Genomic DNA, 15,770 nt, shown 5'->3' with positions numbered 1-15,770 from the left:
GTTCATGAAGTGATTGCCGGGTGACGTCCGTCATTTTTCTCCGTCTTATTATTTCACATCTGCACCATCATCACCGCGCTTTAACTCCGAGGACATCAAAAATCATCAAATGTGACTTTTTCTTTCTTGTTCCAGCCTACTTTTTGTTTTCAAGAGCCCCATGTAAGAAGAAGGAAAGGTGGGGGGGGGGATTGTTCCTCCGCGGGTCTCTGTATGCAAGTGACCGGGGAAGAGGACTCAACGCCGCCGACGCTGGAGAGCCCTCCGGGCGAAGACATGTGCAGCGAGTGCTACGAGAACCGAACGTTTATCCACGACGATGGCACCGCCAACGACACCACAACGAGGTAAAATATCACGCAAAAATCAAATAAAAAGTCGTAGCAATGTGAAGAATTTAGCTTCAAAGTTCGGTAGAATAAATCAACTTTTTGCTCCGTGTGTTGGGCCCACCTGGGAAATCAATAAATTGGTTCATATATGTGTAAAATCAGATGAGTTTGATGGGTTTAATAGACACGATGGGAAAATTGAGATGATGCAGGATAATATCCGAGAAAAAATACAAAATTATGATTATGTTTTGTTTCTGCTATTAATATTTGCACTTTGTGCATACACTTGAGACACTTTGAAGTCTTACCAGAGGAATTTCGATTACATCATTTCCACATTTTTGATCCTTAACCAAAAACCTCAATATCACGGTAACAAAAATTATGTTTGTTTTGTTCATCAAATTGAAAAACTATTGAAAATGTACAATATTTTTCAAGTTCACGTTTAACAATAACCACAACAATTTTATACGGCAGCTTTCATGAAACCCAAGGATGCTCGAGATAAACAATACAATCATAATTTAGAACAAAACTAAAATTCCAACTTAATATCATAAAATCATTTATGTGAACATTTCAATTCGAACCACCTGCTTTCCATTTAAAATTTTTATGTATATTTTTGATCTAATTATCTTTGAATTAACCTCAAATGTCAAAGCTATACACAAACCTTCCAATTTTTTTCTTCCAAAATTCATTTTTCTACTAAATTGGTGCAGAAAAAGACGCAGTTGTGAACCTTGAACATCATGACTTAACTAGTCCAGAAAATCTGCAGTTTCAACAGCGTATTATTTTTTTTAAACAAAAATTTGTTTTTGTGTAGCGTGCGCAAACGTAACAAGCGACTACGCAACGATATGAAGTGCTGAGGCTACCTCATGGAGCACCTCAGGCTCCTGCTTAGGTCCCCTGACCTTTCCCGTCTTTTCCCCGCAGGTTTTGCGATGGAACGCTCCGAACTGCGGGCGGCGCCGGCGGGGTCATCTCGGACATCTCCAGGCCGAATGCGGAGCAGCCGGAGAGCGAGGTGCCCCCCCTGCCGCCCCGCTTCCGCCTCCGGGACCTTCTGATTGGGGACCACGGCTTTCAGAACGACAGGTGAGATGCACAATAGCCTGAACCCGGACGTCTAGGACGTCATTACACTTGTGAAACGAATGACTGTGGAGTTTATTTTCAAGGGCTGTGAAGAATGTTTGCATCTTTTTGCCCAGCTGACGACACTTCAGAGAGTAATTGTGTGCTCGACAGCGACCGATTAAGGGTCATAACTCGCCACGGTGCGTGGGAGCGCCGATAAGTAGCGCTCTCATGTATGGAAAATGGCCACACCTCATCCGCTACACCGGATGTAACTGTTTGGGGAGCACAAATAGTTTCTGCTGAGGAACTTGCAGCCATTTCACAACAATTCGCTGATTGATAATTGGGTATTTAGAATATTTCTGATGAAGCTGGTAGCTAGCACCCCTGATGACGACGTGGTAGAATATACCGTAAATTTCGGCCTACAAGCTGCGACTTTTTTTCACACGCTTTCAACCCTTCCAATGCTAGCATCAGCTCTAACGGTAGCGTCAGCGCTAACACGAGCATCAGCGCTAACGCTAACGAATTACGGTACTCCAGCCACTGCAGTCTTTACAGTGTTTTTTAAAATCGGTACTAAAACACCTGCGACAAGACCCGGAGATAACATAAGGCGCGCGGTGCGATTAGCTGACCCACGACGCGCATTGTTATTGTGTATAACGCAGCCTCTGTACGAAGACGTGGGAAATATTGATTTGGTTTTCGAACAAATCAGTTCCCGAACCGCCTTCTGGAACGGATTGTGGTCGAGAACCGAGATTGTACTGTATTTATATAACTGGCAACTTTGTTGTGATAATGACTAAAGGCACTTAAAATGGCAGCTGACGTGCGTAGAGTTTCACTTAACACGGATTTGAGTGCGATTGGTGAATCTGAACACGGCGACGGCCCCAGTTATTAGCGGGTGTGCACACTTTTGCAATTAGGTTAACCCAGTTTACTTTTACTTCCCGTTTGGAATGTTATATTCTTGTACAGGCTGGAGGTTACAGTAATGGTGAAAAACCTTTTTTAAATGATTCATTGAAAAAATATTTGGTACACTTCATGTCAAATGTCGTTAAAACTAGCTTTGTGCCTCATTTTCTGTCCTTGTCATTTTTCTTTATTAATCTTTGAAATTTGGCAGGGTTGTTAACAACACTCTGCGGCGTGTAAACGGCTCTTTGTGTTTATGTCCTCTCTGCCAGGGTGCACGTGGAGTTTTACGTGAACGAAAACACCTTCAAGGAGCGGCTCAAGCTTTTCTTCATCAAAAACCAGCGATCAAGTACGTCGTCTACTTTGCATCGGTCGAAAGTACTCAACGCGTATCTCGAAAGATTGTGTGGAAAGGTCATTTTAAGTACATGGGGGGTGCTTGGCTTTTTTTTGTGAAACCCTCGCCCACCGTTAGCATACGGCTGAAATTTGAGCCCGGATTTCCTTTGTCGCCCGCAGGCTTGCGCATTCGCGTCTTCAACTTCTCCCTGAAGCTGCTCACCTGCCTCCTCTACATCATCCGAGTGGCGACGGACCACCCGATCCAGAGCCCCCACCGCCTCAACACGTCGAACGCTCCCGCCGGCAACGGCAAATGGTCCGTGCGATGCTCGACGTCCGTGCGGGGGGAGAAAAAAAACACCCGATGTGCGATAATTGTGACGGCTCCGTGAAGGCCACGCAGTTGCCTGGCAACGACAGGCATCCTTTCATGTGACGGAGTGCGGCTTTGCAAGTGTGAGGCTGGTGTTTGGTTCCCGATTACAGTTCTTGGCAAGTGTGGGTGACACTAAAGAGTCAAGGTTTAGATGCTTTGCTCAAGGGCACCTCGGCAGTAGCCAGCATCCCTCCGACTGCGATTCCCGGCCTACAGATCTAGCGCCGCTAGCGTTAAACTCTTTCTGTGTTCCAAGCCTTATAACGTGCACTAACGCCAGCGCCGCGCTAACGCCTGCGCCATATAACCGCATAAACCGCGGGGTTGAAAGCGTGTGGAAAAAAAGTTGGTGCTTGTAGGCCGAAAATTACGGTAGTTGCCATTTTTTTTTTTTTTTGTCTGTAGAGTTACTAAAATCTCTGACTCCAATACATGTTGAGGATAAAGTACCCTGAACCCCCCCCACCACCACCAATATATATTTATTTGGGGGGGGGGGCAGCCACCAGTTTCACTGATTGATGGAAATCGGTGAACATGTCACTTAAAACAGGATGCGTGAAAAAAATCTTAAGGTCCCGTGCCCGAAATCGATTCGGAAGTCCACCATTTTTGTTTAGAGCGGACATTTTGGGTCAATTTCAGGGCACGTACTTTGACGAAGTCCCGCATGAGAAGTTTGCTCAAATGTGTTAATAAGAAGCCCCGACAGACTTTAGTAATTATTATTTTGATCGTGTATTTCTTCTACCGTCACAGCATTGACCGCCACTGGAACGGATCAGCGCAGGACCGAGACATTAACTGGTGAGCATCGGGAGCTCTGGTAAAAAAAATATGGAAAGATGCTAATGACAATGCTCGCGTTTAATTGACGACCGTCAGAGAGAAATTCATTGAACACAAATATAAGAATGTATGTTTTTATATAGGTACACATGCTGCATATGTAATAGACAGTATGCTGTACATAGATTCATAATATGATGTTAATTGCTGGTTTTTGTCTTCATAGGGAGTTGATCTTTTGGGTGGACCGAAAGATTCCCGTTTGGGCCATTCAAGTGAGTCAGTCAAAATTCATCCATCTACCGTAATTTCTAGCATATAAGCCGTGACTTTTTTCACACGCTTTCAACCCTGCGGTTATGCGGTGATGCGGATAATTTGTGCATTTTTTCTAACGGCCGCAACAGGGCACTCAAGCGGAAAAGGTAAGAGTGAGACTGGTGGAATATATGTACCGAGGGAGTGACTTTTACCGGTCCGGCCCGGTTATCGCTGCGCTATTGTTTTACTGCCTTGTCTCTGTGATTTTTACCAGTACAATTTTTTTAACCGGCCCTGTTAGCATTAGCGTTAGCACTCGCATTAGTGCTAGCTTTAGCGCAGCGCTAGCGTTAAACTTTTTCGGTCTAGCTAACACTAGCGGCGGGCTAACTCTAACAGGGCCGGTTAAAAAAAAATAATCTCTTTTTTTAATCCACCAATAAACGACAACATGACTACGGGACGCTAACAATGAACCGCAAGCTAGGTCAATGCTGTATTAATACAAGCAACTGTGAACATTTTTAGTGGTGGGCATAAATTCTCGTAATTTCCTACTTTTTTCACACGCTTTCGACCCTGCGGTTTATGCGGTGATGCGGCTAATTTGTGCATTTTTTTTCTAACGGCCGCAAGGCAGGCACTCGAGCGGAAAAAGGTAAGAGTGAGACCGAATATTGGTAATACAACAACAGTCAACTCCGTGCACCATATTCGTTATCCTCTACAAAATATGACAATATAATACAGGACAGTCACATACAGCAGTTGGAGAAGAAGAAAGAAATCGCGAAAGTACAATAATTCCCGCCCTACAGAGCGCACCTGGTTAAAAGCCTCACCCAGTACATTTGTAAAGGAAATACCATTTGGTACATACATAGGCCGTGTAAAAGCCGCAAGCGCCGACGTTGAAACCCACATTGAAACATGAGATATTTACAAAGACAGACGGTGCACAGAGAGTTTAACGCTAGCACCGCCGCGCTAACGCCACCAAGATAATGCTAACGCTAGCGCCGCGCTACCGGGGCCAGGAAGGTAAAAGTCACTTGGTATGGTATTTCCTTTACAAATGTACTGGGCGAGGCTTATAACTCGGTGCACTCTGCAGGCTGGGAATTACGGTACATTCGTGATTTTTTTTTTTTCCTTCTTCTCCAACTGCTGTAGGTGACTGTCCTGTATTATATTCCCATATTTTGTAAAGGATAAATAATATTCTGCACGCCGTTGACTGTTGTTGTATAACCAGTCTAACTCTTTTGCTACACTATTTGAGTTCAAACATTCATGCGGGCTAAAACCATGACGATCGATGGTGACAATTAGCATGTCAGCGGTGTTTTGCAATGTTTGTTAGCATTGAGCTTAGCTGCCCTTTCTATAAGGCAAAGCTAAGCTGTTTGCAAAATATTGAATCCTGAAAAAAAAAAAACCTGAAGTCATGTCACTCGTATGCTTCTTGGCAGGTGACTGTGGCCATCATCAGCTTCCTGGAGAACATGCTGCTGATGTATCTTGGCTACAAGGTGGGCCGTCGCTCGGTATTTACTGTACATTGACGAGTTGCCGGTTGCGTTTCTTTATGGCGATTGAAGGTTGCGTTTACTTGCAAGGGGAACATTTGGGAGCAGATTTTCCAAGTGTCCTTCCTCCTGGAGATGATCAACACGGTGCCCTTCATCATTACGGTATGGCAACCCGTCTCGGATGTGCGGACGCGGCTCATCCTCGCGAGTGACGCCTCGTCTTCTTCCCCCCACCCCCCGTCAGATCTTCTGGCCGTCCATTCGGAACATTTTCATTCCGGTGTTCCTCAACTGCTGGCTGGCTAAATGCGCCCTGGAGAACATGATCGTGAGTCAGCGTCATTAACGGTGTCATTTACTTGCATTTTGCCGTCGCGGGCTAATCGACTCTGACGATCGGCGCTAGCGGAGACCATCGCGGGGCGCCATCCGCGTCTTCGCCGTTCGCAACCCTCACCTGAAGTTCCGACGCAAGTTTCTTCCGTTACGGTCGCTATTTGCACAAGACGGCCAAGTTAATGAGATGGAAAATGGAAAATTAACTCGAGAAAAGTTGAACACCGCACGCTTCTTTTCTAATTGCAGAACGACGTCCACAGGGCGATCCAGAGGACCAACTCGGCTATGTTCAACCAGGTCCTTATCCTCATCTGTACGCTGCTCTGTTTGGTCTTCACTGGGTCAGTCTTGAATCATTTTCACCATCTTCTCTAAGATTTAAATCATATGATTATTAAAAAAACAAGGACATTATTTACATCCGGGGTGAGCAGCACGTGTGGAATTCAGCACCTGGAGCGGGCGGGCAAACACCTCTCGCTGTTCAACTCTTTCTACTTCTGCATCGTCACCTTCTCCACGGTGGGCTTCGGCGACGTCACCCCCCGCATTTGGCCCTCGCGGCTTCTGGTGGTCGTCATGATCTGCGTGGCGCTGGTGGTGCTGCCCCTGCAGGTGGGGGGGGGGGGAGCGTTCGAAAATTGAGGAAGTCGGGGGGTCGAGTTCTTGTTTCTAACGGCAGTTCGAGGAGCTGATGTACCTGTGGATGGAGAGCCAGAAGTCGGGGGGCAACTACAGCCGTCACCGGGCGCAGACGGAGAAGCACGTGGTCTTGTGCGTCAGCACGCTGAAAATAGACCTGCTCATGGACTTCCTCAATGAGTTCTACGCCCACCCCAGGCTGCAGGTAGCGGGTTTCGCTCCGCGACCGGTTACATTTGTGCTTCTTCCCCAACCGTGTTAGCCCAAAGCACGCGGATTAATCTCACGGAACACCGCCGCACAAAAGTGAAATCTTTTCACGTACCGGATTACAAATACTTTGTCGTCTTTGTAATACTGTACTTAAGTAGGGTTTTCGAGTTTCTGCACTTTATGTCACTGCAGTGAATACTCGGTTCTCGAACGTCTCCGTTCTCGAAAAAATCGTTTTTCGAATGAAAATTTCGAGATTATTTAGCTTCTATTTTCAAACGAAAATAACATAACGCGTGACGCGACCGGCTGACCCACGACGCGCGTTGTAATTGCGAATTCGAACACACCGCGAAAAAAGCCCAGAAATAACTTTAACTATTATTATTATTATTATTATTGTAACTAATAATTGTTATTGTGTATATAACGCAGCCTCTGTACGGAGACGTGGGAAATATCGATTCGGTTTTCGAACAAATCGGTTCCCGAACCGCCTTCTGGAACGGATTGTTGTCGAGAACCGAGCCTGTACTGTATTCATATATCTGGCATCTTTGTTGCAATAACAACTAAAGGCACTTAAAATGGATTTGAATGCGATTGGTGAATCCGAACACGGCCAAACCCCCAGTTATTAGAGGGTGTGCACACTTTTGCAATTAGGCTAACCCAGTTTTCTTTTACTTCCCGCGTGGGAAATTTTGTATTGTTGAACAGACTGGAGGTTACAGGAATAGTGGAACACCTTTTTAAATGATTCATTTAAGAAATATTTGGTACACTTTATGTCAAATGTGGTTAAAACTAGCTTTCCTGCATTTTATACAAAACTGCAAAAATGTAGCGCAAAACATTACCGTACATGCAGTATTTATGGGGGATATACCACGGTGGACCTATCACAGTCCTGCTTGCAAATTTTTCAGTTAAACTGCAAATTTTCTATTACAGAAATTTCTTGCTGTATCTTTGAAATCTGCTTACAGTGAATATTTTTTATGCATTATTCAAGCTTTTTTTTTTATAGATAAATAAGCAGTAAATTATGAACTGATTAGAAATTTCATTGCAGGGTGTTGAAAAAGTGTATTTGTGATGACGACATAACTTTTTTTTTTCTAGGAAATTATAAAGTTCGGATCAATTTACTGAATTTGGTTTTATTGTTCTGATTATTATTATTATTATTATTATTTTCTGTATGTACCTGAAGGATTACTACGTGGTGATCCTGTGTCCGAGCGAAATGGGCTTCCAGGTGCGGCGCGTCCTCCAGATCCCGCTGTGGTCGCAGAGGGTCATCTATCTGCAGGGCTCGGTTCTCAAAGACCAGGACCTGCTCAGAGCCAAGTGAGCCGCTGAAAGTTCTTATGGGACAGTCGAAAAGCAAATCCGCAGCGTCCGTGTAGTCGGTTCCAGAGAGAGTCTGCGGTTCAAATCCTCCCACGCGCCGCTTGGGGTCGCGAGGGTTTTTTCCCGGGCACTCCGGTTTCCTCCCACATCCCAAAAACACGCAACGTTAATTGGACCCTCTAAATTGCCCTCGTGAGGATAAGCGGCTACGGAAAATGGATGGAGGAATAAAAATATAAATCGTGCGTACCCCCACAGATGGGGACGTACGCACCAATAAAACAAACCAGTTACTCCTCCTGACCTCACTTGGGGACAATTAAAGGGGCTCTTTGGATGTACTTTAGACGTTTAAATAAACGGAAAATAAAGCAAAAATAATTTCAAAAAAGTTTTCGTAAATGGTGATTATTTTTGCACCTTTCTTACCGCGCAGAATGGACGACGCCGAGGCCTGCTTCATCCTGAGCAGTCGCAACGAGGCGGATCGCGCGGCAGCGGTACGAACAAATTTACCCTTCATGTGTGATAGCGTCGCTTTATTGTTATTGTTATTGTTAAAAAACAAAACAACGCATATTGTGACGCCCGAAAGGATCATCAGACCATTCTGAGAGCCTGGGCCGTCAAGGACTTTGCTCCAAACTGTCCGCTTTATGTCCAGATACTCAAACCCGAGAACAAGTTTCACGTCAAATTTGCAGGTGAGCGTAACATAGACTATGCTGAATTTTTTTTTTTTTTCCTTTCAAATCAAAATTTTCAAAGTATGATACAATAAATTGCCTTTATATGGATATTTTTAAATATGTTATTATGATATAACCCCTTATAAAGAGTAAAATTTCAAAATACCGCAGCATTGCTCTGTTAACCTAATTTCTGTCATACTTAATGAATAAGGTTTTTTTTTTTGTTTTGTTTTTAAGATCATGTGGTCTGCGAGGAGGAGTTCAAGTACGCCATGTTGGCTCTGAACTGCATCTGTCCTGCAACCTCCACCCTGGTCACGCTCCTGGTGCACACGTCCAGTGGACGGTGAGTCTTGTGGTGACTCCGTCCGTCTGTCCATCCATCCATCCATCCGACCCACCCTCACTTAACAACATCCACCCCTCCCTCCCTCCCTTCATCTGTCCATCCATCCACTCAATCACCCACCGACCCACCCGTTCAACCCCACTCTTCCATCCACCCCTCCCTCTCTCCCTCCCTCATCCATCCATCCATCCATCCATCCATCCACTCAATCACCCACCGAGCCACCCACCCAACCCCACTCATCCACCCATCCATCCATCCATCAATCCACCTATCCCAGCCACCCCCGCCCGACTCCATCCATCCATCCATCCATCCGACCCACCCTCACTTAACAACATCCACCCAACCAACCCCACTCATCCACCCCTCCCTCATCCATCATCCATCCATCCATCCATCCATCCATCCATCCATCCATCCATCCATCCATCCATCCACTCAATCACCCACCAAGCCACCCATTCAACCCCACTCTTCCATCCACCCCTCCCTCCCTCATCCATCCATCCATCCACTCAATCACCCACCGAGCCACCCACCCAACCACACTCATCCACCCTTCCATCCATCCATCCACCCACCCACCCACTCATCCATCCATGTTTTGAGTACTAGAAGAAAAATGGACGGTGTGTCATTTGGTGACTTCATCCATCCATCCATCCTCCATCCATCCATCCATCCATCCATCCATCCATCCACCCAACTCATCCATCCATCTTTTAAGTACCAGAAGAAAACACTCACAAGAAAGGAGAGAACATGCAAGCTCTTCAGAGGAAAGTCTGTGCCGGGATTCAGACCCGGAAACCTCAGAGCTGCGAGGCAGAAATGATAATCACGCAAACACTTTTCTGCCCGTTTGATGACTGAAAAAAGTAAAAAAAAAAAAAAGAAAGAGATCAAAACAGTCCTTTGTGCGTATGAAAAAAAAAAACATCTTGTGGAATTGATTTTTTTTTTTCCTCACTTCTTTTTTCGATTTCATGCTCTGACGTCAGCCGCTGATGATTGATGGCGAACACTTTGATGAATCAATCGCTGCAGTACTTTGCTTAAAAAAAAAAAAAAAGTGACACTTTGTGGCAAGACCGTCGCAAATGGACTTCACTCTGTACTTACTGTGTAATTACTGACTTTTCAGTAAGCGTAAAAGAATGGGATCCAAAAAGTCTGGCTGAACAAAGACGAAAATTGTTCCCCACGCAGGGAAGGACAACAGTCGCCGGAGCGGTGGCAACGCGTGTACGGCTGTTGCTCCGGTAACGAGGTCTACCACATCAGACTGGGCGACAGCAAGTTCCTCGGGGCGTACGCCGGCAAAAGCTTCACCTACGCCTCCTTCCACGCGCACAAGAAGTGAGTTGAGACGCGGCGGCTCGTCGGAGCGTTCCGGCTCACCAGGTTGAACACTTAACTCGGCGCTTTTCCGTCCCGTCCAGGTACGGCGTGTGTCTGATCGGCGTCAGGAAGGAAGACAGCAAAAGCATCCTCCTGAATCCCGGCCCGCGCCACATCCTGGCCCCCGCCGACACCTGCTACTACATCAACATTACGAAGGAGGAGAACTCGGCCTTCGTCTTCGAGGGGGAGGAACTGAAAGGCGGCGCCGGGGCGCGGCGCTACGACGGAGCCTCGCGGCTTCCCGTGCACAGCATCATCGCCGGTGTGGGTGAGAACGCTCAACGCGTCGCTTGTCCGCTATTAATTCAGGCCCTCTAAACGGGGCAACTCCAAAGTACCGCAGTATCCATACTTCGACTGAGTACTTTTGTCGCCCCTGCCGGACGTCCTACACCTGAGGCGCTGAACTGTTTGATCGTCTTGCAGGGACCGTCGCCGTGGACCTCCAGAACTCGAGCTCCGCGGCGGCCCGGCCCACGCTCAACGGAACGGGCGGCCGGCGGCCCAGCATCGCTCCGGTGCAGGAGCTCGCGGACTCCTCCTCGGTCTTGCCGTGTGACCTCCTCGCCGACCCGTTGGAGGACGATTCCGTCTTCGCAGAGTAAGACGAGAATTGCTCGGGTCCCTCGTCGGGATGAGGTTTGTGTGTTTTTAGAGCCGTCGGTATCGAGTACAAATCGCGATCCCCAAGAGGAACCCAATAAAAAACACTTTGGGGTGAACGAGATGGTACTGCAGTATCATCTGGCCATTGAGGTCCGACATCAGCTACGTCGGTCTACACTAGCGCGAAGGGGTTGTTATAGCTCTAATCCACATTTTCTTCACTTGCATTTGGACTTAGACCTTGCGTTGCTGCTATTTTGGGATGTGTTGCCAGGTATGTGAAAGGTTACCCCCCCAACTCCCCTTACATCGGAACCTCGCCCACCTTGTGCCATCTGCTGCCTGAGAAAGCCCCGTTTTGCTGCCTACGCCTGGACCAGGTGGGCGGTCCCGCTCTGTTTCAGTTCTTATCTCGCGTCCCTCTTCGCTCATCTTTTTGTCTGACTTCTCAGGGCTGCAGGCACAACAGTTTTGAGGACGCCAAGGCCTACGGTTTCAAAAACAAGCTCGTCGTCGTGTCGGCGGAGACGGCCGGGAACGGCCTCTACAACTTCATAGTGCCCCTCCGGGCGTATTACAGGCCCAGGAAGGAACTCAATCCCGTCGTTTTACTGCTGGACAACCCGTGAGTCCGCATTTCTGTAGAAATCGCAAGAATGAATCCCAAGTCCAAGGCTGTTTCTGCTTGTCGCTGTGGCAGTATGATTATTATTTTTTTTTTTTTGCAAGGCCAAGATCATAAAAAACGTGGCAGAGAGTAACCATAGCAACTCGCTTTGAACTTAATGACACGTAAACGTCAGCAGTCCCTCGCCGAGGTGCTCCCCCCCCCCCCCCCGCACTTCTTAGCGCTGCGCCCACACGCTCGTCATGATCGCAACACTTGCGACAGCCTCAGGCCTGTGAGCGGTTTTGCCGGGCAGATGCAACATTTTTGTGGTGTGGGTCGCTTCGGGACCGGCGTCCCTCTCGGCGTCTTCCTCGGCCTCTTTTGTTTTTCATTCTTTTCAATTGGTCAAAATACCTTTTTCAGTCTTTTCGCTAATCGACTCCTGAACTACGGATTGCCGCCTTTGTCCGCCGGTCACCCCAAGAATTGAGCCAGCCAATCACTTCGTTGCTTCCCCTTCTCCTTTCTTGAGTAGAATAGTCTGTGTCAAGCAGGAGGTCTTTGGTCTTCGGCTAGTAAATCTGTGTTTCCATTAGGCCGGATAATCATTTCTTAGAGGCCATCTGCAGCTTCCCTATGGTCTACTACATGGCCGGCGCTATAGACGAGTAAGATGGAGTCGTATCCCGTAACGATTTTATAACGGGTACGGTTCGTCGTAGCGATCGTCACAATCCGCGTTTTCAGTCTCGACAGCCTCCTGCAGTGCGGGATCATATACGCCGACAATCTGGTGGTCGTGGACAAGGAGAGCACGATGACCGCGGAGGAAGACTACATGGCCGACGCCAAAACCATCGTCAACGTGCAGACAATGTTTCGGTATCCACTTTGGGATTTATTTGCGTCCGATCCCGCGCCGAAATGTTTTTGGGTGTAACCGGCGGGTCGTCCCGGCTTCTCGCCGCAGGTTGTTCCCCAGCCTCAGCATCATCACGGAGCTCACGCACCCGTCCAACATGAGGTTCATGCAGTTTCGGGCCAAGGACTGCTACTCGTTGGCTCTGTCCAAGCTGGAAAAAGTACAGGCACCGTAGAGCAGGCGGTGAGATGGAAACGATGGCCCTTGAAACGATTCTGGTTTCTCTCTGTCCAACAAAAGAAAGAGCGCGACAAAGGCTCCAACTTGGCTTTCATGTTCCGGCTCCCTTTCGCCGCCGGACGAGTCTTCAGCATCAGCATGCTCGACACGCTGCTTTACCAGGTTGGCTCATTTAAGTCGGCAAACGACGACTACCGTAATTCCCGGCCTATGGAGTGGTGCGCTCCATAACCGTAACCATAACCAGGTGCTGGTTATAAGCCTCGCCCGGTACATTTGGAAAGAAAATACTATTTGGTACATGCATACGCAAGTGCCCACATTGAAACACGAGATATTTACGAAGAAAGACGGTACACATAGACTTTAACGCTAACGCCACTGCACTAACACTAGCGCCGTGGCAGTATCATGCTAGCGCAGCGCGAACAGGGCCAGACCGGTAAAAGTCACTTCCTCGGCACATATATTCCACCGGTCTCACTCTTACCTTTTCCGCTCGAGTGCCCTTTTTGCGGCCGTTAGAAAAAAATGCACAAATTAGCCGCATCACCGCATAAGCCGCAGGGTTGAAAGAGTGTGAAAAAGTCGTGACTTGTAGGCCGGAAATGATGGTAAACGATTCCGAAGCGCAGTTCGGAAGTACCGGATTTAAAAGGTGTACCGTGTCGTCCACGTGATTGCACGTGAAGTCGTTTGTGAAGGACTACATGATCCCGATTGCGAGATTGCTGCTGGGACTGGACACCACTCCGGGATCGGGATACCTCTGTGCTGTGAGTCGAATCCAACCCCCCACCCCACCCCATTCACTGCATGTGCGGTATTACGATTTCAAACTACCACGCCGCCTTCTGTCTTCCGCTTCAGATGAAAGTAACAGAGGGCGATCTTTGGATCGGTACTTACGGCAGACTCTTCCAGAAGCTCTGCTCGTCCAGCGCGGAAATTCCAATCGGGATCTATCGGACCGAGTCGCACATTCTCTCCGGGCCTGAGGTGAGATTTCCTGACCGATTCGGAAGCGTTTTGGATTCAAACATTCGATGTTATCTCGATTGTGCTAGTGATGGAAAATTTGGGTCATGTTGACGCCGCAGGAGTGAAACTCGGGCGGTACCGAGGAAAAATCGAGCCGCAACTTTCAATAAAATGTCATTACTTGGCGAATCGATTTTGTCAGGGTGGCCGTCGCCCATTTTGTTCCCAAAAGACGAGTTTTTGAGCTGATCTTGTAGAATCAGAAGACAGAAACCCCGTCTTCCGATTCGGAACAGTCCCATCCGTCGGCCGACGAACGCAAGGACGGCGCAGGCGAGTCCCTGCGGCGCGGCGACCCTTCGGAACGCCCGCTGCTGAGGAGGAAGAGCGTGCAGTGGGCCCGACGGCGGCGTCCGAGCAAAAGACCAACGCGGCGGCAGGACGGCAGCCGGGACTCCGCCGAGGACCGCGACCAGCGCACCGCCCCGCAACACCTGGGAATGTGCCGGCGCTCCGAGAGGGAAGAGCTTTCCGAGCTGGTCCGCAACCGCATGAGGCATTTGGGCCTCCCGGCCTCAGGATATGGTCAGCAATATTCTCTCCTTTCCGTGTTTTTCACGCAAATGTTTTCATTTCGCCGGGTTCTGGCCTGATTTGCGAAGGTCTAAATGTGCAAAAATGAGCGCGATCTTGAGCTCTGTTTTAGGATTTTAGCCAATCAGGCGTTCTGTCTTTCCTTTCAAATCAGACGACTTGAGCAACCTGTCAGCCTGCGACGTCATGAACCGGGTCAATCTGGGATATCTCCAAGGTTTGTCCCCGTGTGTCCACCATCTTGAACGATTGAATTTGAACCTTTGCAAAGTCCCTTTGGACACCTTTCTGTGTTTCAGACGAGCAAAACGACCACCAAAACACTCTGTCCTACGTCCTGATCAACCCTTCGCCGGACACCCGGCTGGAGCTCAACGACGTCGTGTGAGCGGATTTCAAATGCAAATTTCCCTCGCGGGGCTTTCGTGGGATTATCCGCTGCCGTGAGGTGTTAAGGGTTGAGTTTTCTCACTGATCCGCCGACAACCGTAAATGTTAGACAGGTTTGCGGCAAGACGAAACGGGTAGGAGGAAGCAAGGAGTTCGACTGCCGTCTACTGTTTGGATTTGGGATGGATTTTATCTTGGGTTTGTGACAATCTCCCCTTTCCCCAGATACTTGATCCGCTCAGACCCCCTGGCGCACGTCCCCGAGGATCCTCCGGTCCACAGAAGCAACCTGAAAGAGAACCACGAATCCAGCTTTGACACCAGAGACGATACCCGGCTGTGACCACGCCCAAAACGTCTTAACCTGGCGGTTTGCTCGCTCCAAGGCAGGTTTGGAACCCACACAGGACCAGCATCGCAGTCTCCGAATCAATCTGATTGGCTCGAGAAGATAGTAAGGACATCATTTTTCGTTCATTATAGACCTGAACCACCGATTGAATTGTTGTTCGCCTCGGTGCTCCCCCCAGGTAAAATGAAAATCGACATCAGAATCTATTTGCCGCTTCTGTGTTCATAGCTAATTGGTTTAATGTCCAAATTGAAGCATTTCATGAACTCATTTGTTAGGAAAAATGTAAGAGTGAGAGCGGTGGAATATATCTGCCGAGGAAGTGACTTTGACCGGTATGGTTTTTTTTTTTTATCGGCCCTGATAGTGCCGTGCTAGCGTTAGCTGCTGTGCTAGCGTGTTACTGCCATGTCTCCGTGATTTTTACCAGTTTTTTTTTTTTTTAACTGGCCCTGTTAGTGCCGCGCTAGCGTT

At 48.0% G+C, this 15,770-nt stretch overlaps 1 protein-coding gene and 1 long non-coding RNA gene across 4 annotated transcripts; one reads left to right on the top strand and one right to left on the bottom strand.

Moving 5' to 3' along the window:
* The first annotated feature begins 27 nt into the window (after nucleotides 1-27).
* On the top strand, nucleotides 28-15,658 carry kcnt1a (potassium sodium-activated channel subfamily T member 1a). Of its 3 annotated transcripts, XM_061802288.1 has the most exons (31): nucleotides 32-347; nucleotides 1,284-1,445; nucleotides 2,633-2,712; nucleotides 2,883-3,021; nucleotides 3,841-3,888; nucleotides 4,097-4,145; nucleotides 5,604-5,663; nucleotides 5,751-5,825; nucleotides 5,908-5,991; nucleotides 6,249-6,343; nucleotides 6,437-6,617; nucleotides 6,685-6,849; nucleotides 8,074-8,210; nucleotides 8,650-8,713; nucleotides 8,809-8,917; nucleotides 9,143-9,251; nucleotides 10,467-10,616; nucleotides 10,700-10,929; nucleotides 11,088-11,262; nucleotides 11,542-11,647; nucleotides 11,720-11,892; nucleotides 12,474-12,545; nucleotides 12,625-12,759; nucleotides 12,848-12,959; nucleotides 13,040-13,141; nucleotides 13,672-13,755; nucleotides 13,850-13,978; nucleotides 14,257-14,545; nucleotides 14,709-14,771; nucleotides 14,854-14,938; nucleotides 15,170-15,658. In XM_061802288.1, exons 1-31 carry the CDS (start codon nucleotides 214-216, stop codon nucleotides 15,285-15,287), a joined length of 3,714 nt encoding a protein of 1,237 aa, XP_061658272.1. In that variant the 5' UTR covers nucleotides 32-213; the 3' UTR covers nucleotides 15,288-15,658. The 3 variants fall into 3 exon arrangements, with proteins under 3 accessions (XP_061658273.1, XP_061658271.1, XP_061658272.1); XM_061802287.1 differs by having other exon boundaries at nucleotides 30-347; nucleotides 11,542-11,892; XM_061802289.1 differs by lacking the exon at nucleotides 13,672-13,755 and having other exon boundaries at nucleotides 28-347; nucleotides 11,542-11,892.
* On the bottom strand, nucleotides 6,006-10,527 carry LOC133491277 (uncharacterized). The gene is made up of 5 exons (XR_009792379.1): nucleotides 10,005-10,527; nucleotides 8,068-8,196; nucleotides 6,703-6,789; nucleotides 6,456-6,611; nucleotides 6,006-6,373 (listed from the first exon to the last, which is right to left on the bottom strand). It is a non-coding gene; the product is annotated as an uncharacterized LOC133491277 (long non-coding RNA).
* Nucleotides 15,659-15,770: the final 112 nt, after the last annotated feature.

The sequence above is a fragment of the Syngnathoides biaculeatus genome, chromosome 17, assembly GCF_019802595.1.
Source record: "Syngnathoides biaculeatus isolate LvHL_M chromosome 17, ASM1980259v1, whole genome shotgun sequence".
Taxonomy (NCBI): Eukaryota; Metazoa; Chordata; class Actinopteri; order Syngnathiformes; family Syngnathidae; genus Syngnathoides; species Syngnathoides biaculeatus.
The sequence above is the reverse complement of the archived record's forward strand: the minus strand, read 5'-3'. Positions and strand labels throughout refer to the sequence as shown.